Source organism: Vicugna pacos, chromosome 5, assembly GCF_048564905.1.
Source record: "Vicugna pacos chromosome 5, VicPac4, whole genome shotgun sequence".
NCBI lineage: Eukaryota > Metazoa > Chordata > Mammalia > Artiodactyla > Camelidae > Vicugna > Vicugna pacos.
Window position 1 is genome coordinate 38,962,517 of NC_132991.1, and position 25,502 is coordinate 38,988,018.

The 25,502-nt window shown below is 36.8% G+C and overlaps 1 protein-coding gene and 1 long non-coding RNA gene across 4 annotated transcripts in view; one reads left to right on the forward strand and one right to left on the reverse strand.

The window, feature by feature from the left end:
• GRB14 (growth factor receptor bound protein 14) overlaps positions 1–3,853 on the reverse strand; it is a 110,113-nt gene extending 106,260 nt beyond the window's left edge. For 2 of the 3 annotated variants that reach the window (XM_031678430.2, XM_031678431.2), the window contains exons 1-2: positions 3,372–3,733; positions 1,993–2,125 (exon numbers count right to left, since the gene is read on the reverse strand). In XM_031678430.2, the coding sequence (XP_031534290.1) occupies positions 1,993–2,125; positions 3,372–3,562 (324 nt within the window). In that variant the 5' untranslated portion in view covers positions 3,563–3,733. Of the gene's footprint in view, positions 1–1,992; positions 2,126–3,371 lie in introns of all 3 variants that reach the window. The other variant, XM_031678429.2, reaches the window with a different exon arrangement.
• Positions 3,519–25,502, forward strand: part of LOC107033366 (uncharacterized) — a 41,435-nt gene continuing 19,451 nt past the window's right edge. The window contains exons 1-3 of the long non-coding RNA XR_004190050.2: positions 3,519–3,670; positions 18,407–18,484; positions 21,556–21,612. This is a non-coding gene — a long non-coding RNA (uncharacterized lncRNA). The remainder of the gene's footprint in view (positions 3,671–18,406; positions 18,485–21,555; positions 21,613–25,502) is intronic.

Genomic DNA, 25,502 nt, shown 5'->3' on the forward strand with positions numbered 1-25,502 from the left:
GGAGTCAAGAGTAGCATGGCACCCGTTTCCCGTTTTGCCAATTTGCTAAACTTGGTCTGAAGAAATGTTATCATTCCCCAGGGTAAAATGTCTTCCCCTAGGATGATGACTACTGATGCTCTGACTTAACTCTGACATTTGGATCCACTCTCTCTTTTTACTCCCTCTATTAACTGGAGCATAAAACACTTATTCTCTCTCTATTCAAAACAAACCCTACCCTATGGGCACATCTGACAGACACAGGCATTCTCTCAGAGCTCATTCATGAAATTAAAGTCAGAGTAAACCCAGTCCTCTCTCCCTCTTCTCCCCTTCCTCTGTTCAACTCCTAACTCCTAACCCAACCCTGAATCAAAGCCCCACCTTGATAAACATCCTTCGGATGGAATTTTTGCTTGGCTCAGTGCCTCAGAGCCTAAGATGGTTCAAGAAACATAGCAGGCCCTTCCTAAATAGAGAAACAATCTATTAAATTCCTCAAATTACTATTATGCCATCATCAGGCATTTCCTTTTCCCATTCTGGATCACATGGACAATCCAGAATCAGTTTTTTCCATCACCACGATGCACAAACAAATCTATCATTCATATTCCCATCTTATATCTCAACCCAAAAGCCAAACTTTTAAAAGGCTCAGGCATTTAAGCAGCACTCTGGCTTTAAACTTCACCCTGATAATAAAGCTCCCGAAAGAGTCTCCTCCTTGATCATCTCCCCATCCACAGTCTCAGTCCTACTCACTTAAGGACTTGCCACCTCCGCCAAAGACTCTAATTCAGAACATACCTCTGCTCTGGGAATATTTACTCCCACTTTCTCCAATCCTTATCCGAAAAGCACATGTACCAATTCAATTTCAACCCCTCTTCCCCCAAAAAACAAGTATATAAGCCTTGTTATAACAGATGTCAATCAAAATACAACATCCCATGGGATGCTTCTCTACTGTCTCTACTATTGATGTATGTTATCAAGAATTCATCTATTTCCTGGGGTATTTCCTTCATTCCTAAAACTATAAACACACATTACTGAACCCATCACAGGCAGTAAAAGTGCAGGAAAAAGGAAAGAGAACAATAGATGGGGGAAATAATCAACTGTCTTTTCCTCTCCATTCATTATGCCTCTCCTCACTGCAAGCACCTAACCGTTTAAATTTATTGCTACTACCCTTACAAGAATAAGGTACATTTTGCCTAGTGAAGCTTCTCTTTGTTTTGCTGATTCAAAATTGGGCAGATGTATATTCACAAGAGCTGGGATTATCCTAGGATACATAGATTTTTTTCCCCCCCAAAAATGTATAATTGTGATGGGTCTCCCCATAGTTGCTTGGTCTTTGAAGTCTAATTTGCTTAAGTCAGTCCCAAACTAGAAACTTGAAAACAAAGGAAATCATAAAAATTAAGTCCATAAGCTAATCATCACTTACAAGTCATCTGCTTTCTGCAGCCAGAAGCCTCCAAACTGAGGAATTCACTAAAATGAAAGAAGACCAGTAGAGTCCTAAACTCCAAACACCTTTCACCACAGATTCACCAGTATCACTTTCCTTTAATAAATCAGGTTGGCTTGGGTTGAAAACGTGAAAGGTTAAGGAAGGTATTAAAGGAACCAATCAATCCCTTTCTCATCCCAATACTACTGATCTCATGTTGACTTACAATTCATCATCTACTATCATATATAACTCTCCTACCTACAATGTGAATAATAATAGTTCCCAGGCTCTGTACTTTCATATATACTTTCGTTTAACCCATCCCAAAAGCCTGACAGGAAAGTTTTAACATTCCCACTATACAGATGTGAACACTGAGACCCTAAAGGAAACTAATGGCAAAGAACTATGTCAGTCAGTAGAGTTATTTAAAATAGGCCATGCTAATCCTTTGTTACTAATGTAAGTTACTGAGTATCTTAAAGACTAAATGGACATATAACTCCTAAGATTTTTGAATTAGAACATTTTAAAATGCATACCTGTTTTTTCCTTGAATTTGCTTTGGGAAACAGGCCTGCTGACAACACAGATGTAAATGGAGAGCAGCATAGCTCAGGAAAAGGGTTTGGAATAGATGGCATTTCCAGAACATCAAGATCTTTCTTTTTTCTCCTACACCAAGAGAACATAGGATGTAATTTACATAAAACAGAATGTAAAATATAATTGCTGTCACGATTAAAAAGTTAAGGCCAGCACGTACTACTCTGTGACAACACTGATATTATATAAAGTATACAGCAAAGGTCTGTGATGTACTTTCTGTGGGTCAAAATAAAACATGTCAATTGATATAAATCAATCTTCCATAGTATTCTTTTTTTTTTTGGCTAAAAAAAAAAATCACTGGGCCTGGAAACCCCATTTCCAGCACTTTTGATAATTTTCCTGAAGCTGAAATACAGACTACACAATTACTGAGGCAAAAATCATCCCGAGGAGTTAGGCACTGTTTTGCATTCATTAAATTGACAAAGTCCATAAACATTTAGTGAATTCATCCCTATTCTATTTTACTAATAACTTTTGAAAGTTATGGTTTATTAATTATAGCTGTGGTTCATCTCACTTCAAATTTCATTCACAATGTTGCCCACACACAGTCTGTTGATTTTTCAAGTGCTTATAGATACTAAACTGCAAGGCAGTGTTTTTGAGGAGGTAAGTGAATAGAACTTGCTAGTATAAATGTACTCGAGTCCACTGCAGAGTAATTTTAACTTCAGTGAAGTTGAAGCACTTTGAAAATCTGGGGGGAAAAAAGTGCCATTTAAATGTATGAATATAAAGGACTATAGATTTTTGTATTGCTGCAGGCTTTTTCTTTTCTAAAGTATGTGCAAAATTGTGAACTCTACAGGCACTTAATGCTGAATGCTATGGAGATTGGGAAACCTTTTAAAGCCTCTATTCTTTCCTGCTGAACAGCAAGACTGCTCAAATGTCAATCCGCGCTTTGCCTCTCCAGGGTCGCTGTAAGACTCTATGTGGGAGGTGAACTCATTTATTCTATGATTTTTTAAATATATAAAAGAAAAAGAATTTTTTTAAACGCAAGACCACGAAGGAAAAAGGAAGGGGGCGGTCAGCCTGGAGCCTGGCCTCCTAGTTCACACGGATGGGCAGAGGCGAGAGAGATCCCGAGCTTCAATGAAACGGTGATGCTATTTATAAGGCGCTGGGAGATCGCAATGTCCTGCTGATCCGGTAGGAGCCAGCTCAAAGGGAATTGTCTTCAGAGACTTTCACAAACTTGGCCCAGCTCTGGGCACATGGCTCACCCCCTAGGACCGCCTCCTCACCCCCTCGCCAGCTGCCAACCCAGGACACTCCCCCGCGCCCTCCGAGGGCTGCCTACCTGTCTGCAGCACAGCCGCGAGTCCCGTCCGGAGGGGGCAGGAGCGCCCGCGCGTGCAGCCAGGGGGCCGGCGCCAGGTCGCGGGCGTCGCCCCTCCCCTGGGCAACGCCGCACACCTGAGTAGCCAGAGGCGAGTCCTGGGCAGCCGCCCGACCCGCGGCGCTCTGCCCATCTTGCAGGGAAGTGGTCATTGTCGCCGGCCAGGGGGCTTGGGCGTCATGAGAGACCCGGCGCGGGATTAGAAGAAGGTCGGGCGTCGGGAGGCGAGGTGCCGGCTCGGCAGCCCGAGCGCGCTGCAGGTGCGGTGGCCTCGCCGCCTGCGCTCCGGGCCCGGGCGGCTCAGACGCGCGGCGGAGCAGTAGGCGAGGCGGCGGGGGAGGGGAGGGGGCGGAGGAGGAGGGTGGGGAGAGGGGAGGAGCGGCCGGTGGGTGGGGGCCGCGGGCGGCGGGGCGAGGCGCGGAGGGGGCGGGGAGGGCGCCGGGCGCCGGGCGTGCTCCGCGCGGGGCCCGGGGCGCTGGGGTCGCCGGCGTGGGGCTCGCGCCGCCCGTGCCGTGGCCTGGCTGCCGGCGCCCGAGGCTCGGGCAGCCGCCTCCCCAGGTGGGCGTCCGAGCGCGAGGCTGAGCTCAGGGTCGGGGCGGGCCCGCGCCGCGGGAGGCGGGACCCATGTGAGCCGGCGCTCCCAACGGGCCAGCTTAGCCGACCGCAGGCGGGACAAGGGTCTGGGCAGCGCGGACCCCCAGACCCTTTCATTCTCCCTGACCTGCCATCTGAGATCACCTAAGCTGACGCCGAGCCGCCATGACAGGCGCCACCGTGCCAGGAGGCCAGGGGACCAGGTTTGTCCCGGCCCTTGCCCCGCGTGCCTCTTCTTCCTTCCACTCCGCTGCTAAAGACAAGGGCGAGGGGAAAGGAGTGGCCAGGGCAGCAGGGATTACAATCATTATAGAAAACTACTGAGACGTTTGAGAATTCTCAGTGAGGTATGAGTAACCTGACGGCGTCTTAGGAATTAGAAAAATTATTAATTTTATTCTGATAAGTGCAGCTCTCATTTAATGAGATTGGGAAACCTTTTAAAGCCTCTATTCTTTTCCTGCTGAACAGGGAAAACCCCACCCTGCCTTGTCCTGGTCCACCCTCACAACAGAATGTTTGCCCCATTTTACAGATTAAAAAATTGGGGCTCAAAGTCTCGGAGTACCTGGTACAACAGAGCACTAGTAATTGGTGCACTCAGGCTTCCAACCCATTAGATTCCATCCCCAGAATCCAGACTATTTGAAGTACTAATTATATTGTGCTCACCCTCTGAGATGCAGCAACCCTACTCTGAATTCTGGGTGGTAATTCTGTTTCTGCTCTTCCAATAAGTACCTCCATCCCAGCGCACTGTTCAGGATTTCCAAATGTTTTACACACCCGTTGTTCTTTGACCAAATTAGGTAACATCTGTCCCTGGCATCTGTTTCACCAGGTTTTCTTAACCTTCACAACCTCTGTCCAAGGAAAGGCAAACACTGCCTCCCAAAGAAACTGGCAAAACCCTCTTCTCCATATCCGTGCGCGCGCGTGCGCACACGCTCATCTTCGCATCAACCACTGCTGACACCCAGGGGTCACTAACCCCCAGCCTGTGGGAAACCTAGAGTACTTCGTGGAAGAAGAAAGTCTTTGAGTCAAAGAGCTTACAGAATCCAAGTTCTTCATTTTCTTGATGTCAAAATTAAGACCCAATATAGAGCAGTATTGCCCTGGGTCACACATTGGGCATGGCCTCCAGGACACTTTATACAATGCAATGGCTAAGCCAGGACGAAATGGTAGTTCTCCTGTGGGATAAAATTAGTAAATACTAATCATAATGATAGCCAACATATATTGATGCCAGGCAAAGCCCTCAGTCACATCCAAATCCCTGAAGTATGGTCTAGATTCTGTGTGTGGGTTTTAAGAGAGTTTATTGTAAAAGCATACAGATATGTTGAGATTATTCCAGCAAAATAAAAAAAAGAGGCATGTATTTGCAAATTATTTGAGCCAAAGACATAAAGAAAACTTTCATCATAATCATCATCATCAATCATTCCTATTTTCATCAAGAAGTCTTGCAGGCAGCCATTGCTCCTTTCTAAAAATGATACAATTTGAGCATTTTAGCAGGAGAGTGAATCAATGGCTGAAGTTTGTCCCTTCTGTACTCTCAGCAACACCCCCCCACACACACACACAGCAGGCTGTCTTTTTTGTCAGAGAAAATGGTAGGTGAAAACTGTATCTTTGGAATCACTGGGAAATACTATTCCCAGTAGAGTACGCTGCTCTATTTCCCAGCATAAATTCTTAACCTCAAGAAAGAGTATTCGTTGGTTAGAATGAGATCCCAATTGTGTCTCCCCTCTCTGGGCGTTTTCTCATTTAGTGGAAATCCTGGGATTGTCTGTATGCAGGCTGTAAGCTCCTCCTCTAACCCCCATGGGTAAAAATTGTAATACCTGCAGTCATCAGGAGCAAAAAGGAAAAAGAACAAATCTCTAAGGAATGAGAACCTCAGTAGTTTTGTAGACTGGCATTAAATATTGAATTTACTCCCAGACACCTAGAGAATCTATACCAAGAATGATAGAATTTCCTCATTCACGCTTTTGAAGAAGCCAACAAAAGAGCTAGTTTTTGTATCTAAGAGGTTTACCCCCCAAAAATGATTCTAAATAGAGAACTGTTCGCAATATAAAAGGTGCAGAATACTATCAGACCTAGTACAGCCCAAGAGAATATGGAGGCATTTTTCTGTCAAAAGGGATGTTAAAAAGAGAGATTTTCCTCCCCATAACTAACAAAGATATCTGAAACAATAAGGTAGATGTGGTACCAGAGAGCGAGTTCTCCCGTAGTGGCTGTTGTCTCTTTTGACTTGAGCCAGTAAAATTGCAAAGGAAGCAGTTTGTCTTTGGCCCCTCCCCCATTTGTAAGCCTTTTCTGCCCCCTTTGTCTCTCTCCAGGGATCCCAGCCTTCCTGCCTCTAAGGAAAACGTGTCCACCTTGTTTTCCTCTCTCCCTTTCTCATCAAATGAAACTTCTTAACCCTTTATATTGGGAAAGATAACCCATGTACAGAAAAGAAGTTCAGAAACAAAAATGTATGATGACTTATCACAAGGTAAACGCTGAGTTAGGTCATATAATGCATTACTGTCAGTCCTCCAAAAGCCTTGCCCTCCATTCCAGATTTTCATAGTAATCAACTCAGTGTAACCGTAAATAGCCATCCCTACCCACAATAGAGTAGGTTGTCTGGTTTGGACCCTTAATATAAGTGAAATCATGCAGTATGACCCTTTTGTGCTTGCTTTGGTTCCCTTAACATATTATTTATGAGATTCTTGCATGCTTTTAGAAGTAGCTGTGGTTTTTCCAATTCTTCTATTGTATGTAAATACCACAACTTATTTACCCTATCTACTACTGATAAGCATCTGGGCTCCTTCCAGCTTTGGGCTGTTATTAGCACTGTGGGAGTGAACACTTAACACCATTCTCTTAGTGCACATATGCACGCATTTCTGCTTGGCTTGTACAGGAGTGGCATTGTGAGGTCATGGTGTGTCTATGCTCATCTGTAGGTACTGCCCATGTCTCTAATTAATTGTACCGATTTTTCACCATCACCAGCAATGCATAAGTTTCCCTAGTTCTTCACATCCTTGACAATTGGAATATTATTAGAATTTTTGCAGTAGGCATTCTGGTGAACATATAGTGATATCTCATGGTGGAATTTGACTTTTCTTGATGAGTAGAGATTGAGCACTTCTTTCAGTTGATTATTTGCTATTTGGACATTCTCTTTTGATAAGTACCAATTCACATCTCCGTCCCATTTTATGATGGGTTGTCTGTCTTTTTCTTATTCTTTTAATATTCTAATTACCAGCTCTTTGTTAGTTAAGTTTTGTAAATCTATTCTCCCTTTTTGTGTCTTACATCAAGATCTCTAAATGGTATCTTTTTATAAAAGAAAGCCCTTAAGTATAATATAGCCAAATTTATCTTTTTATGATTGTATTTTTATATCCTGCTTAGAAAATTTCCCTATATATTCCAGAAATTAATTGTTTTGCTTTTCACTTTTAAATCTGTGATCCACCCAAGACTGATTTTTTTTTCTAATGGTATGAATGTGTGAAGGTGTGGAGTATAGAGGTTGTTTAATTTTTTTCCCCATAAATTGGTAATTGTCATGGGCTCATTTATTGGAAAGATTATTCTTTCCTCACAACTGTGCAGTCCCTCTTTTGTCGTAATTCAATTGTTTATCTTTTCATGGGTCTTTTCTGGGCTCTTTCTTCTATTCCACTGATGTATTTATCAATATTTATACCAATATCACATTGCTTGAATTACTATGATTTATAAAAGTTGTCAATATTCAATAGAACAAGACTTTTCATTTTATTCTTCTTCAAGCTATTAATTTTAGGATTAGATTCACAATTTCTACGAAGACCTGCTAGGATTTTGACTGGATTGTATTAAATCTATAAATCAGTTTGAGGAGGAATAATATTTTAAAAAAATAATGGCCCAATCCATGAAATTGCTCTGTCTTTCCTTTTGGTTATATCTTTAATTTGTCGCAATGATGTTTTATGGCTTTCTGCATATATACTTTTAAACATGTTCTTAGATAGTTGATGTTTTTTATACTATTTTGGATACATTTTTAAATTTTGATTTTCTATCATCTGTTGTTGATGAGAAAAACAACTGATTTGTATGTATTGATCTTTTTATCCACATTGCTTTCACACATTAATTCTAAAAATTTCACTGAATGCAGTGAATTTTAGGTTTTCTATGTAAATGACCATATTATCTATGAATAATGACAGTTTTATTGCTGTCTTTCTAATTTTTATGTCTTTCATGTCTCTTTTTTAATCTTACTACACTGCTTAGGAATGAGTACAATATTGAATGTGAGTATTGATAGCACAGATTCCAGTCTTATTCCCAATCTCAAAGGGATAGATATTAAATATAATATTGTCATACCCTTACCATAAATATCCTTTTTCAGATAAGGAAGGAGGGTTCCCTTATATACCTTGTTTGCTAAGAATTTTTATCATGAATGGATATTGAATATTATTAAACAGTACTTCTGCATATATTGAATTGATACGGTTTTCCTCCTTCATTCTATTAAAGTAATGAATTATGTTGATTTTCTAATGGTAAACTAGACTCCAATGTTGATTTTGATAAGTTGTGTTTTCTAGGACTTTATCTCTTTCACCTAAATTATCAAATATTTTAGCAGAAAATTACTCATATTTTCTTCTTAACTTTTTAATACCTGAAGGATTTACCATGTCAGCATGTTCCTTATTTCTAGCATTGGATATTTGTGCCTTCTCTCTTTTTTCTTCATTATATTCACCAGACTTTGAATTGTAAAGTTTTTCAAGAATAACCTGTTGTCTGTTTATGTTCTATCTTGCTTATTTCTATTCTTTCTTTTCTATTTCCCCCGTCTATGTTCTTTGAGTTTATTTGCTGTTATTTTTTTTTTGCCCTCTAAATGTTTGACATGGAGGCTTATAGCTCATTGATATTTAGCTTTTCATATTTCTTAATATTCACATTTAAAAACATGTATTTCCTTTCAGTTATTTCCATAACTGTATCTCTCAAGCTTTAATAAGTTGTATTTTTGTCACTATTCAGTTCAAGATATTTTATATTTTCCATTGTGATAGAGATTTTTCTAGTTGTCTTTTTGTTTTGTTCTTTTTTTTAAAATATATAGTTTAATTACCTTGTCACAGAATGTACTTTGTATGATTTCAATCCTTTGACATTTGTAGAAACTTACTTTTTGGCTCAGCATATGGTCAACACCTATAATAATAATATAATAATAGTTGTTTTCTGCAGTTGTTGGATTTATTGTTCTATACGTAATATGTTAATTAGATCAAATGTGTCAACCATGTTGTTTAAATTCTCTGTATTCATAATGATGTTTTGTTTGTTCTACTATATCCTGAAAGATGTCATATTGAAATCTTTCACTGTGATTCCAGTTTTTTTTGTTTTATATCTTCTATTTTGCTTCATATGTTTTAACGCTGTATTTTTAGAAGTTAATTTTAGTGTATTATTTTACAAATTTAGAATTAGTAGGTCTTCTCAGTAAACTGAAGCATTAAACATTTTGAAGTGACCTCCTTTCTCTAGTAGCTTTTCAGCTTTCAAGTCTGTCGGATATTAATACAGTTTGGCTGACATTTTATGGTACATCTTTTTTCCATACTTTCAGCGTCAACATTTTTTAACGTCCATGTTTTAGAAGTGTCTTTAGTAAATGACATATGACTAGAGCTCTTTGCTAATTTGGTTTTTATCCAATTAGATGATCATTGCTTTTACTGAAGAATATTTGGGGTTAAATCTCTATCCTATTAAGTGCTCTCTTCTTGTCTAACCATTTCTGTGTTCCTTTCCCCTTCTTTCTTATCTCCTCTTGGATTACTTTGTATTACTCCATGTTTTCCCCTCTGCTTATCTGTTTGTCCCATCTGGTTCATTTTCCGTCCTTTTCTACCCTGCCTTGGGCCCCAGGAAGGTCAACTTTATGAATGACATCAAAGAACTTTCTTGCTTTCTGACTTCTAGTTGGTTTCATTCAGTGGAAGACATCAGCAAGAGATTGAACAGTGGGAAGAATATGAAGTTGGGATATTTATGCTCTTATTCCCCTGTCATGTGGCATGGCTCCTCTCCTACAGTGCAATCCACTGCATGTGTAAGAGTTACCTGACCTCTTTATTTAACCCTATGGGAATTTCAGGCTCAGAGAACTGCTCAAATGCTGATACTCTGGCTACTGCTGTTGCTGTGAGTGACAAACTGTCCTTTGTCTCTGACCCAGGAGTTTTGTGTCTTCTGCCAGCCTCCTTAAAACTACAGCAGGATAATTTGTCAACTTGCAAGTTAAGTAAAATCTCTGACCCTTCACAGTTCTTGACACAGTGGAGTTCTGCACTATCTCCTTTTGTTATGTGTTGTGTTGTTTTATTTAAACTTGGTCACATATTTATAAAGAGCTCCTTTATTAACCTCTTTTCAAATTACCCAGCTCAAGTGTGCCATCTGTTTCCTGCTTTATTAACTGGGGACTAATGTACATTTTTACTTTTCTTTTAATGAATGTATCAGAGATTATAGCATATATTCTTATATCAAATTATATTTATTTCGTTTCACCATCTTTCCAGATAATGCAAGGATATTAGAACATTCTTATATGGAATGTGCAGGATAAGCAAATCTTACAGACAGAAAGAAGATTAGTGGCTACCTAGGGCTGCATAGATTGGAGTAAAATGGAGAGTGATTGCTAATGGATATGAGTTTCTTTTGAGGGTGATGAAAATGTTCTAAAATTAGTTGCAATGTTAGTTGCACAAATCTGTGTATATATTAATAGCCATTGAACTGTACATTTTAAGTGGTGGATTGTATGGTATGTGAACTATATCTCAACATAGTTGTTATATATGGTCTTTTTTACTGAAGTATAGTCAGTTCACAATGTGTCAATTTCTGGTGTACAGCATAATGTTTCAGTCATACATGTATATACATATATTCCTTTTCATATTCTTTTTCATTATAGGTTACTACAAGATATTGAATATAGTTCCCTGTGCTATACTATAGAAACTTGTTTATCTATTTTATATATAGTTGTTGGCATCAGCTCATCTCAAACTTCCAATTTATCCCTTCCCACACCCTTCCACCTCCACCCTTGGTAACCATAAGTTTGTTTTCTATGTCTGTAAGTCTGTTTGTTTTGTAAATAAGTTCATTTGTGTCATTTTTTAACATTCCACATATAAGTGATATCATATGATACTTTTCTTTCTCTTTCTGGCTTACTTCACTTAGTATGATGATCTCCAGGTCTATCTATGTTGCTGTAAATAGCATTGTTTTGTTCTTTTTTATAGCTGAGTAATATTCCATTGTATACATGTATACCACAACTTCCTTATCCAGTCATCTGTAGATGGACATTAAGGTTGTTTCCATGTCTTGACTATTGTAAATAGTGCTGCTATGAACATTGGGGTGCATGTGTCTTTTCTAATTATAGTTTTCTCAAGATATGTGCCCAGGAGTGGGATTGCTAGATCATATAGTAAGTCTATTTTTAGTTTTTTGAGGAATCTCCATACTGTTTTCCATAATGGCTGCACCAAACTACATTCCCACCAACAGTGGAGGAGGGTTTTCTTTTCTCCACACCCTCTCCAGCATTTGTCGTTTGTGGACTTTTTAATGATGGCCATTCTGACTGGTATGAGATGATACCTCATTGTACTTTTGATTTGTATTTCTCTGATAATTAGAGATATTAAGCATTTTTTCATGTGCCTCTTGGCCATTTGTATGTTTTCATTAGAGAACTGCTTATTTAGGTCTTCTGCCCATTTTTGGATTGGGTTGTTGTTTTTCTGTTATTAAGTTGCATGAGCTGTTTGTATATTCTGGAAATTAAGCCCTTATCAGTCTCATCATTTGCAAATATTTTCTCCCATTCTGTAGGTTGTCTTTTTGTTTTGGTTATAGTTTCCTATGCTGTGCCAAAGTTTGTAAGTTTAATTAGGTCCCGTTTATTTATTTTTGCTTTTGTTTCTCTTGCCTGGGTAGACTGCCCTAGGAGAACATTGCTAAGATTTATGTCAAACAATGTTTTGCCCATGCTTTCTTGTAGGAGGTTTATAGTGTCTTGTCTTAAGTTTAAGTCTTTAAGCCATTTTGAGTTTATTTTTAATGTATGGCGTGAGGGTATCTTCTAATGTCATTGATTTATATGAGGCTGTCCAGCTTTTGCAACAACACTTGCTGAAGAGACTGTCTTTTCTAGATTGTATATTCTTGCCCCCTTTGTCGAAGATTAATTGACCATAGGTGTGTATGTTTATTTCTGGGCTCTCTATTCTCTTCCATTGATCCATATGTATGTTTTTGTTTACGGTAATTCTGTAGTATTGTCTGAAGTCTGGGAGTTACATGGTCTTTTATAACTGGTTTCATTCACTTAGCATAAGTTTCAAAGTTCATACATGTTGTAGCATGTGTAAGTACTTCATTCTTTTGTTACTGAGAAATAATGTGCATTTTGTTCATCCATTCATCGCTTAATGGACATTTGGATTTTTTCCACTTTTTGGCTATTGTGTATAGTGCCACAACAAACATTTGAGTACAGGTGTTTGTATGGACATGTGTTTTCACTTCTCTTTGAAATTATGGAGCTATACGGTAGCTCAGTGTTTAATCATTTAAGGAATTGCCAGAGTATTTTTCCAAGTGTCTGCGCTATTTTGCTTTCCAATCAGCAATGTGTAAGTGTTCCAATTTCTCCACATTTTGACTAATACTTTTATCTGTCTTTTGAGTATAGCATTTCTATTGGGTGCCAAGTGGTATCTCATTATGGTTTTGATTTGCATTTCCCAAATGGCTAACAATGTTGAACATCTTTCCATGTGCCTACCAGCCATTTGTATATCTTCTTCGGAGATGTCTATTCAGATCCTTTCCCCATTTATCAGTTGTGTCATTTGTCTTTTTATTAGTGACTTAACAAAATTTCTTTACATGTTCTAGATGCAAGTCAGCTATAAGATATGATTTACAAATATTTTCTTCCATTTGTGAATTTTTTCATTTTTTGATGATTTTTTTTTAATCACAATGTTTTAAATTTTAATAAAGTCCAACTTTTGGACACGTTTGCTTTTGGCACCATATCTAAGAAGGCCAAGGTCACAAATATATACTGCTATATTTTCTTTGATCAGTTTTAGAGTTTTAGCCCTTAAAGTCATGATACATTTTCATATATGACGTAGAAAAGGAGTCCAACTTTATTCTTTTACATGTGTACATTCACTTGTCCCAGAATCATTTATTGAAAAGACCTTTTGACTCATTGAATTTTTTTGGCATCATTGTCAAAAAATCAATTGATCACAAATACAAGGATTTATTTCTGGATTTCCAATTCTAGTCCATGGATCTGTTTCTTTTGCCATACGAAGCTCTTTTTATTATTGTAGATTTTTAGTGTACGTTTTGAAATTGGGAATTTCTAACTTTGTTCTTTTTTTTAAAAGATTGTTTAGGCTAATCTGGGTCCCTTTAATTTCCTTTTGAATTTTAAGGTCAGCTTGTCAGTTTCTGCAAAGGGACCAGCTGAGATTTTGATAGGGATTGCACTTAATCTTTGGTTCAATTTGGAGAATATTGTCTTCTTAAAAATATTGTCTTCCAATCTATGAACACAGAATATCTTTCTATTTATTTAGGTCTTCTTTAGTTTCCTTCAACAATGTTTTGTAGTTTTCAGACTGTAAATGTTGTACTACTTTTTAAAAATTTATTACTAAGTACTTTAAATTTTGATGCTAATATAAATGGAATTGTTTTCTTAATTTCATTTTTGGATTATTCATTTCTAATTTATATAAATCAAATTGATTTTTGTATATTGATCTTGTATCCTACAATCATGCCAAACTCACTTATGAGTTCTAATAGTTTTTTGGGTTTTGGCAGAGGTTTTTGGGTTTCTCAGAATTTTTCATGTACAAAATCAGGTCATTTGCAAATAAACACAATTTTAGTTCCTCATTTTCAATATGAATGCCTTTTATTTATTTTTTTCTTTTTTCCTAATTGTCCTAACTCAAACCTCTTGTACAAAGTTGAACAGAAATAATGAGAACAGATATCCTTGTCTTGATTCTTATCATAGAGGGGAAAATTCAATCTTTCAGTATTAAGTATGGTGTTAGCCATGTGTTTTCATAGATGACTTTTATCAAGTTGAAAAAGTTAACTCCTGTTCCTAGTTTTGAGTATTTATTATAAAGAAGTATAGGATTTTGTTAAATGTTCTTTTCTGCACAGCTTCATGTTTAAAGGATATTTTGCTGGGCTATAGAATTCTTGGTTGACACTACTTATTTTCAGCATTATGAATATATCCTTCTATAACTCTGGCTTGATTGTTTATATTGAGAAATCAACTCAGTCTTATTGTCATTTATTTTGAAAGTAATCTGAGTCCTGTTCACCCCCCTTACTCAAGATTTCCTTTGCTGGTTTTCAGAAATTTTACTATGATGTACCTAGGTAAAGATTACTTTTTATTTATTCTTCTTATAGTTTGTAAGTGCTCTTGAAGCTGTGACATAATATTTTTTGTCAACTTGGAAATGTTTTCAGCAATTATCTCTTCAAATAGTGCTCCTTCCCCTTTCTCTCTTTTCTCATTTTCTGAGATTCTAATTATATATATCTCAGACCTTATTATTATGCTCTCCTTATCTTTTAACCTTCCTCATGCATTTACCAAATTTTTATTTTTCCATACTTTATTCTAGGTATTTTTTTGACCTATCTTTCTTCAGCTGAATCCAAGATATTAATTAATCCATTCATTCATATATAAGTTTATGTTATCTTATTTTTGGTATCTAAATACCTGTTAAAACTCTTAATATTGTCTTTTATCTCCTTGAAAATAATAGGTGTTATTTAGAACATGTGTCTGATAATGCCAGCATTTGAACCCCCTATGTGTCTATTGTCTACAGTTCTCATTATATTTGATTCATGTTGTATTGTCTCTTTAAGCTCCTGGTTATTTATTTTTATTGTTTATCTGACAATGATTTGCAAAATAACTTTTAGAAATAATTGGAGGCCTAGGATGATGCCAGTTTCCTTTCAAAATGATTATAATTGCTTCTGCCTGCTTCCTGAAAGCACTAGCAGCCTGGAATTATCTCATCTGGTGATGATCCGCCATTACTGCTAGAGTACATCCTTTCGGTGACCCATCCCAAATCAAGCGGTGTTACCAGGACTCCTTTCTCTACCTTGATAGTGCCCTATTGTCATAGCCCTCACAAGAGTATAAAAAAATTGCTCAGCCTTTCAGCTGTCCTCTAGAATTGACAGATGAATTTTTGTCATCAAATTTTAACCTATTCTATGTTTTATTCCTCTGAAACAGGACTTTTATAGCCCCCCTGCCTATAGCTAGCTGTACTAGCAAAGCAGTTAGTAATTGTGGGGAAGGCTTAAGCATCTTCTTTCTGATCTAAGAGCCATACATTTTTTTTAGTGGCTTTTGGAAAATAAAGTCCACACCTGAATAATATAAAGCACAGGATATAACAATAGTAACAATGTAGGTTCTTCCAAGACAGGAGAGTGGTGCCATGGCCAGTCAGTGCAGGACCTATTTCATAGGAGCGCAAAAGATTGGAGAGCCCATTATCTTCTGTTAAGTGGCCCTCTGCCCTGAATGGCCATTTTATATAATCTTTGTGCCTAATTAAAAATGAAACTTCTAGGAGCAGCAATGGAGTTGACGTGTAAAGCTACCTGCGCTTCTTATGAATTTATTCATTTATCTCCTATCACAGCCTTCAGATGATCAACCTGATTCATTTAAAAGTTTTGGCATGCTTATAAGCTCCTATATTGCCCCAGTTAAGTCCCATTACTAAAAATGTTTCAGCAAATTTATAATATCCCTGCCTGTGTTGCTCTTGCTTTGCAGAAAGAAATTTGGGGCTGCGAACCTATCAGTCTGACACTTTTATGAGCTACACTCAGTACAATATCATGTTTTTAAGTGGAAAAGAAAACCACAACAATACTCCAGGGAGCATGTGTTATTCTCCAGCCCTGGAGCGTGACGTTTGCTGCTTACCTGCCTACCAGCACACCTGTGCAGGCCTGCCTTTATTAGACCAAAAAGCTTAACTCTCTCAGACTCCTGAGCTCCAGGTGGCTTACAGAGATTCTGCCACCGACTTCTTACTTGAAAGTATAAAATATTTTATGTTTCAACTTTTATTACTTTCAGTGGCTCAATGTAGTTTCCTTCTCATTAATTTGCTTTGAAAAAATATATAAACAAATCAGGTATCTCCTATTTAAATAGCAATGGCAGCAAAGCCAAAGACTAGCCTTTGAATGAAAGTCTTAAGCAAGCATCAGTATTAGAGTTTTAAAGAAAGGAAGGAAAGAAGAGAGGGAGGGAAGGAAGAAAAGGCAAAAAGTTGAGATAGTGGCAAAATAAAATAGAAACGAAAGTTCACTTAAGGAGCATTCTGCAGGAATTGAAATCTCAGGTAACAGGTTTTAAACCAGCCGTACACCAGAAGTTTAGGCCTAAGGAAATCTGACAGTATACTCTAAATAAATGCTAATATACTCTTCTTTCCCTAAAGATCATCTTTTTCCTCATGTTCTAAGGAACTTGGATTTTCCAAGGAAATCAGAATATACCTGCAAAGTTCAAATGCTTGTATAAGAAAGCTCAGTGTCACCATTATAGCAAGTATACAGATCCCAAAAGCCTGCATTCTGTGTATGAATGATACTCCTGGTTGTAGCTTATTTTCCTTTCCTTAAGCTTAGCGTTGACTTTGACTTCCTCTTCTATATTTTGGTGGTGGTTTTTATTTTTATTGTTATCTTGCTGTATGTGTGCTAGCCACCTCAGATAATTTTTGGAATGAACCTAGTGATAGGTAGCTGGATATATAAAAGTAATAGTTAACAGCTTATTATGATTACACTGCACTCATGCATTTTGTGAGGGGCTGGAAGGACTACAGGGTGAATGTGGACAAAGCTAGAGAAATGTTATTTTGTCAAGGCTATTTTGAGTCTATCTTTTCCCTTCAGTCCTGCCCAGCCAATGTCTCTTAGGAATCTCTCTTTTAAGAGACCCTAGATTATCAAAGGGGTAGGAGGAAGCCAGAGATAAGATTTCAGCCTCCCTTCTGGTGCCAGCCTAGTACTACTTAAGTCTCATGCCATCTCAAGCCTACTTCTCAGGCTTCCATCTAAAGCCTTTTCCGGTCCTCAAACATCTCTCTCATCACCGGGTTTACCAATGTGGAGATGATGTCTAGATAATGTGTATTCTCTTTGTTTAAGGACAAGATAGGCCATCCCTTCCTTTCTTAAGCTTTGATGCCGAGAGTATTGTCTAGTGGGTATGGTGTTCTAACAGAAAGCCAAGCCAAGCTTCGTCTCAGCCTTCAAGAATTTTAGATACTATATTAGCAAATACATAATTTTATAGGAGTCCAATCCACAACTTAAAAATAGGTGTGGAAATAATGACCTTTTTTTGGCTTGTTAATGAAATCTCATCTTTGACCCTGGGCTGCTGTTTTGCCTAATGGCAGATACTTAGTTGAGTTCATCCTTTTTTATTCAGTGATTTCTCTTTGCCTCGTGAGGATTCATAAGATCTGCTCAAAATTTAGTTCAGAGTTCTATCCATTTCTCTCAGCATAACCCCCAGCCTCACCATGAGCTAACACCTTGTACAGAGATTTATGGCAAGCGTTTCCATCTCTACCTTTAAGATCCATAGGAATATTTGGGAACCTCTTCTACAGAATCTTTAGGAAATTGAAGGAAATAGGAGAGACGTATCATTCTGTAGTCTCTCCTGGACTTGATATTCCAGATGTCTTGTCTTCATACACATGTATTAAGAAAGAAAGTCTGTCTTCCTGTTTTAGAGATTGGCCCATCTGGCTGTCAGAACCCAAGTCCATCAGATATTTGAACGTTTTCCCCTTCTGATTCTAATTCCATATAGCTACCTGGTTAGACCATGTTGAGGAGTCTGTTTGACAGTTACATTTTCAGTATAAATATGCAATTGTTTATTCTGGTTTCATGTATCATTGTTAAGGGTGTTGTTAGCAAGTATCATATGCATTAATCCAATCAATCCAGGTCATTTCTGAGTCTGAAAAGTGGAGAACTAGACTCTGGGATGAGGTGACTTTAGACTCTAAGACTCAGAAGAGGCAGGGACTGTGTTTATCTTGCTCATCAGTCTTTATTTTAAAGTGCCTGGTCCTTAGTTGGTATTTGATACATCTGAATAAATAAAAATTTTACCTTCACAGGCTTATTGGTAGCTACTCAACTAGACTCTCTCCTGGTGACATTAATCACACCACACAGGATTTCTTTTGAACTTCTTGGTAAGCTATGTTATTTCATTTTCTAGATGTAAAAAACCAAGACTTAATTAAATGTTTCCTCTTGTAACAAAGCTAACAGAATGACTTTGGAACCTAGATTCAGAGAATCCCAAATTACCTTTCCATCGCCTCATGGTGTCCATGGGAATATATCAATAGAGACCACAGCTAAGCTAGAGCCATCAGGTAAAATTTCTTGGAAAAGGTTTAACTTGAATTAGGTTTTGAAGGTTGTGCAGCAACACAATATCAGCAAAAATGAAGGGGTAGGATATTCCATGTTATATTGGGGAAATATTAAGTAGTAAAGCTCAACTTTAGTGTATAAGCTGTAAGTTATAGGATGATGGGCAATGAATCTAGAAAAGTATGACTTACAATGATTTAATGATCTCATTAAATTCTTGAATGGGAGACTAAGGAATCTGAACATTCTTTTATAAGTAAACAGGAAGCAAGCAAACGTTTTTAAAGAAAATATGAAACATGATCAAAGCCATGCTTTAGAGTGATGACACAAATTGACATGTTCCTCAGTTGGAAATGAGGAGACTAGTTAACATGTTATTGAAAATAGTGCGTGTTATGATAGTCAGGATGGGACAGTAAGGGAGGAGGCAGATAATTCAAAGAGCTCCAAGTCTCAAGACAATATAGGTAGGGGAATGTAGCAATATAGAAACGGAGACATTAAATTGACAATGTAGAAAGATCATGCTTTTGGTTTGGTAGACATTAAGTTTGTATTGCTCATAGTGTAGTCAAATGTTGGTGACCAGCTTCCTGGGTGGCATGAGACAATAGCTTGAAAAATCTCAGCTAGAGTCACTTATTTGGAATTCCTCTGTAGACAGGCAGTAGTTGAAATCATAGAATGAATGAGATTATCAGAGGCAAGGGTATTAAAAGTAAAAAGTAAAGACTTGAACAAATCTGAAGTAGGAACATTTAGGGGACAGAAGGAGGAAGAAGAAGCCTCAAAGTAGACAGAGAAGGCGCGGTCAAAGAGGTAGGTAGTTATTACTTCCCTCAGGGGGTTATTTCTGCTAGTTTCAAGACTGAGAACTACTGTCTTAGTTTAATGATAGAAAATGATGAAAATAGCTAGGAGGAAGTAAGTTGGTAAATATGGATTAGGCCAAGGCAAATTTGATGAGCTGAATAGAATTTTTTTGTGGCCATTTACTTTTAAAATTTTTTTTTACAATGCTACTTCATAACTGGCTTATTTTCCCAGGCATCCCCCCATCCCATTCTGAATAAAAGTAATGGGCAATGCTAATGCACAAAGGATTCCTGGTAAATTCTTAAAACATTCAGGAATGTTCTTCTAAGCCAAGTGTTAGACTTAATTCAAATATGAGTTGAATTGCTAGCAATTGATGCTATAGTAGACTTTGAATTGAAAGTAGTAAACTAATGGAGTTACTTTATCTCAGTTATTAATGTTCCCTTTTCTATTTCTAATATTTTGTCTCTGAAATACTAATCCTTCTTTGCCCTCTGGTTTCCAATCTTTAGTAAGTTAAGTAATTTTTTTGTTTTGAAAAATTATTCTATATTAGAAATTTTTGATTGATTAACACATAGCATATTTCTATTGTATCAGTATATGATGCTTTTACAGAAAGCAAACAAAAAGTGAAAAAATATCTTGTTCAAGATCAAAATTTGTTTGCTCAATCTTTTTTTCTTTTGAAGTATACTTGATTTATAATATTATACTAGTTTCATGTGTACAACATAGTAATTCTATATTTTTATAAATTACACACCAAAGTTATTGTAAAGTATTGGCTATATTCCCTGTGTTTGCTCAGTCTTAATAAGAATATACATATTTCATAACTTTCTGAATATTTTTTTGCTAATCTAGGCTTGGTTTTTTTTGAATAATGAATAGAGGCTTTGGAAAATTGCTTTCTAATTGCAGAAAGGATTTTTTTCTTCAATTAATCTCTATTATTAATTTCAACTGATATGAGAAGCCCTGAAAAGAATCCTTGTAAATACACAGACTGTTAAAAAGTGTCAGTAATCTATTTTTGAAGAACATTTTGATTGGCAAAAATTAAAAGAAGAGTTGATGTCATTGTAAATACACTAGGAGAAGACAATTAGAATAAAAATTTTTTTAAAGATGAGAAACACCCAATGGCAAGTTGGCAGAGTGTTAATCAGAGTCAAATAATCCATTATAGTACAAGAAGAAAATATCAAGCCTTCTATTTATAATTATTTCTTGTCTTAGAAAAATAGAAAAGAAATTCAGTTGTATTAATTGTTAATATAGATATTTACACTGGTACCTCACCCCCTGAGTATCGGGAGGTCATGGGTCATACTATGAGTGCAAGGTGCACACTATGATAACCAGCATCACTCCACCACTCTTGGGCTCCCTTTCAGCATTTTGCCAGGTATTGCAATTTCCTTTAAAAGTTGTAATACTTAAAACAATAAATTTAAAAATTTTTAAATTATTTACAATTATTTTAAAAATAAATTTTAAAATTTATTGTTTTAAGTATTATAACTTTTAAATATTTTGTAACGAGAAAGACAGTGACCACAAATTTTGTCCTACAAAGATATTCTCTAGTTATCTCATTGAAGTATTTGAAGTGGTTGTCGAAATAAAAATTGAGTTATACATTTTTTTTTTACAAATTAGATAAATGCTTCAAATTTGCTGTCCTTTGCTGCACTGGTAGGTGAGTCTCAGTAGAATGCTACCTTGTAGATTTTTTTTTGAAAAAAGACATATTTTTATCCAGCCCATCAAGATGAAGTGGATGCTCCAACAATGAGTGACTCATTAACTGTTCTTGAGAGAAACTCACCATTCATACAGAGAAAGCATTTTGAAAAAGGATCTTCGGAGATGTTTCTGTCATGTGATTTTGCTGCATTTCAAGAACAGTTGTAAATATGACATCTATAAATACTCTCATAACTACTCCTTATTTTTAAAATGTTTTATTGAAGAATAGTTGATTTACAATGTTGTGTTAGTTTCAGGTGTACAGCAAAATGATTTAGTTATGCATGTTATATATATTCTTTTTCAGATTCTTTTCCATTATAGGTTATTACAAGATACTGAATATAGTTCCCTGTACTATACTGTAAGTCTTTGTTGTTTATCTATTTTATATATAGTAGTATGTAGCTGTTAATCCCCAAATCCTAATTTATCTTATTTTTTAAAAATAACTAACATTTTATAATCTGTTTAAAAATCTCCTTAATGAATATTTCAGTGGATCTTGAACTCATTGCTAAAAATATAACAATGCTACAACTTCTGATTAGGTGTCAGAAACAAGTGATTTTTACCCAAGAAGACACCAAGTTACGGAATTTCAAAAAATGTTTATGTAATTGGTAGACGAGATTGAAAAGCAAGTATCATGATTTCCTAAGTATTTCCCTTGATGTACTCATTTCATTGGAATATAACATGTTTGATAAAGTATCTTCTTCAACTGTGTTAGCCTTTCAGACCAATTTAAAAAGTTAAATCTTTAACTTGACTTTCAGATCACTAAATGTTAAAATAAGACTTTCATAGAAATTCAGCATATTCAATTATATTTTTTTCACTGAAGATAATCAATAACTTTAAAAGCAAAGATTTTATATATCACTGGTAACTTTAAAAATTATTTAAACATTTCATCTTTAATCTAGACTTTAAAATCTTCTATTTATATGCTTATAACTGTGTATATATTATATTTCATATCATATAATCAAACTATAGTATATATATATACACACACACACTTTGTAAGTAAAAATACACGTATAGGGTACACAGAATTTTTTCCACTGTTAAGAGATTTACTATTCAAATAGTTTGGAGTCTACTAAAGTAATAAACTAGAATGAACCAGATAAAATATTTTTCTGTGAGGACAATAATTGCATTGAAGAGTAAGCAGTACTTTAGTATCTATTATCGCATAAGCACCAACAAGGGCTGCATTATGACTTTCATGGGCCCTACACACATTGCTTTTGTGGGCCTCTTCTTCTGTAAAAATATTTAAAATTATATTTTATGACTGCATTGGCTTAAAAATGATACTCCTTGTTTTCTCTAACCTGAAAGTTCATTTTTTCTTCTGAATTTTAAGATAAATTAAAACACTTGTATGTTTTAAATAAAGGATCATGGGCCATGGGCACTGTGCCACATGGATAAGTTGGCCCTGTCATCAACACCATAAGACATGAAATACAGCTTCTCATGTTCAGATTTCAGTGCCATAACTAGTACACCTTCGTTGCAAAATAGCCACACATGAGGACCAGGTATACTTTATAAGGAAGGGCTAATGCACCACAGGGTATGTGTTTTCTCCAAAAAATCCCCCAAAGACACTACGTCTTCCTGTTTGAAAGATGGTGAAGTCCTCAGAATGGCACCTGGGACAGGAGAAAAGAGAGAACCTGGACCTGGAGCTACACCCTAGGAGCAGGTGGAATCCCTGTAGGTCATACCAGGGTCAGTAAAACAGTGGTGGGGGAGCCAATCTTTAATTAAGTTAAAACCCAACTGCTCCCTACAGCCTGCAAGACTGACTCATCCCTTTCACTCCTGTCGCCTTCTCCAGACTTCTGTGACACTGGCCTCCCTGCTGTTCCTCAGACACAAGCTCACTGCTGCCTGAAGGCCTGTCCTGGGATACTCTTTCCCCACGTTAGGGCAAAGCTACTCCCCTGTGTCACTTAGGCCTCTGCTTACATGTCACCTCCCCAGATAGTCTTTTCCTTCTCTCACTACTCTGTTGCAACATCCTGTTTTATTTTCTTCATAGCACTGGTCACTCACTGTCTCAGTCTGTCTTGAGCATTCATTCATTTGTTGATTAGACAATCACCCCGTATGGAACCTAAGCCCCATAGTTGCAGAGGGTATCTGTCTTGTTCACCTGCTGCTCCTCAGTGCCTGGAACCATGCCTGGCATCCAAGAGATATTTATCAAATGAATCAACTGAACTCAGTGTAACAGCTACATCAATCCCTCCTTCCTCTGCTTTTGCTCAAGCCCTGCAGTTCATGGCTGTCTACTGTGACCTTTCCTTTTCAGGAATGTCAAATCTAGCTCAGCACCTAGTTTAACATAATATATCTGAGCACTATTTTCATAATAGGATACAGGAGAGTGCAGTACAACGAGGCAGCTGAGAAAAACCTGCCCAAACATCTTAAATATTTATTTATATCTATTGATGCTAAAACACTTCACATGAGTGTGTATCACATTATGAACCAACTGACATTCCATTGCTACATGAAACATCTTTGTGCTGCATCTATGACTTAGATGACAGCTTGGGTAAAATGACATAGCACGTACAGTATGCCCACTGATCATATATCTGCTTCTCAAAAGTGGAGACAGTAGCACAGAATGCAATGTCCAATGTTAAAATGTGAACGGTATCATTTTTAGGGTCTCTTTCTCTAGCCACCAGAGCTATTCCCAAGCAGGAAAGTTTTTGAAGTGCTTCACTGCCTGCTTTCTTTCTCAGTGAGGCAGTTGTGGTAAGACTACTGTCCAATGGTCAGTAATTGTTAATATTCAGCCTTTAGAAACATCAGAGCATGACAGTCAAGCCCCCCCCACACACCTCCAGACACTGATTCTGGCTTCAGTCATGAGTCCTTCTGCTGGAACCTCTTCAATTTTCCATTCTTCTTTTTTTTTTTAAGTATTTATTTGTTTATTTATTTAGTTTTTTTCATTGAAGTGTAGTTGATTTACATGGTTAGTTTCAGGTGTACAGCAAAGTGATTCAGTTATACATATACAGATATATACATATATTTTCAGATTCTTTTCCATTATAGCTTATTATAAGAAACTGAATATAGTTCCCTGTGCTATATAGTAGGTCTTTGTTGTTTATCTATTTTATATATAGTAACATATATCTATTAATCCCAAACTCCTCATTTATCCCACCTCTCCTTTCCCCTTTGGCAACCAGTTTGTTTTCTATTATTCTTGCTCAAATTGCATTACCCAACCATCCCCACATACACTCACAAACCAATCAACCAAGAAGTATTTATTTACTGCTGATGGTGTGCTCAGTACTATGCCAGAGCTTTGAGGAGATGGAGGTGAACTGTAAAAAATCATTTCTGTTCTTGAGAACTTACAGTCCAGATAAGAGACAAAATTGCTTGGCATAAAAAAAGTATTGATAGGTGTTACCTACACTTACTGTGGTGATCGTTTTGCAATATATACATATATTGTGTTATATACCTGGAACTAATATGTTATATTTCAATTATATCCCCAGTTTTTTTAAAAAGGTAAAATCCAATCAAATCAACAAATTTTTTAAAAAGGCATTGAATTTTTTTTAAAAGTTTTTTTTAACATTTTTTATTGATTTGTAATCATTTTACAGTGTTGTGTCAAATTCCAGTGTAGAGCACAATTTTTCAATTATACATGCACATATATATATATTCATTGTCACATTTCTTTCCCTGTGACCTACCATAAGATCTTGTATATATTTCCCTGTGCTATACAGTATAATCTTGTTTATCTATTCTACAGTTTTGAAAAAGGCATTGAATCTTAAAGGACAAAATACAACTGCAGGAAGCAGACCATTCTCTAAGTAAGAGAGAAGGGCATTTCAGGCAAATGGATAAAGGCATAAAGAAAGCATGAATATGGCTTGTTTGTGGACTTTGAGAAGACTTGATTAAAATGGAGTCTATGTTGGGAAAAAAGTGGGAAATGCGGTTAGTTAGCAAATGAGAACATATCATCAAGACGTTGAATGCTAGGCAGAAGCATTTAGATTTGTTTGAGCGGAAAACTTGAAATTATATTTACTCTCATCTTTCTCCCCATGTCCCAAATTTGTAGAGAAAATAAAAGACTTCTTTTTGTTGAATAATTCCTTCCTGGAAGTCTTCTATTTGTAGTAATGACAGTCAAAACCCTCTGAAGGTATGTTAAGAATAGTTGCTGAAACC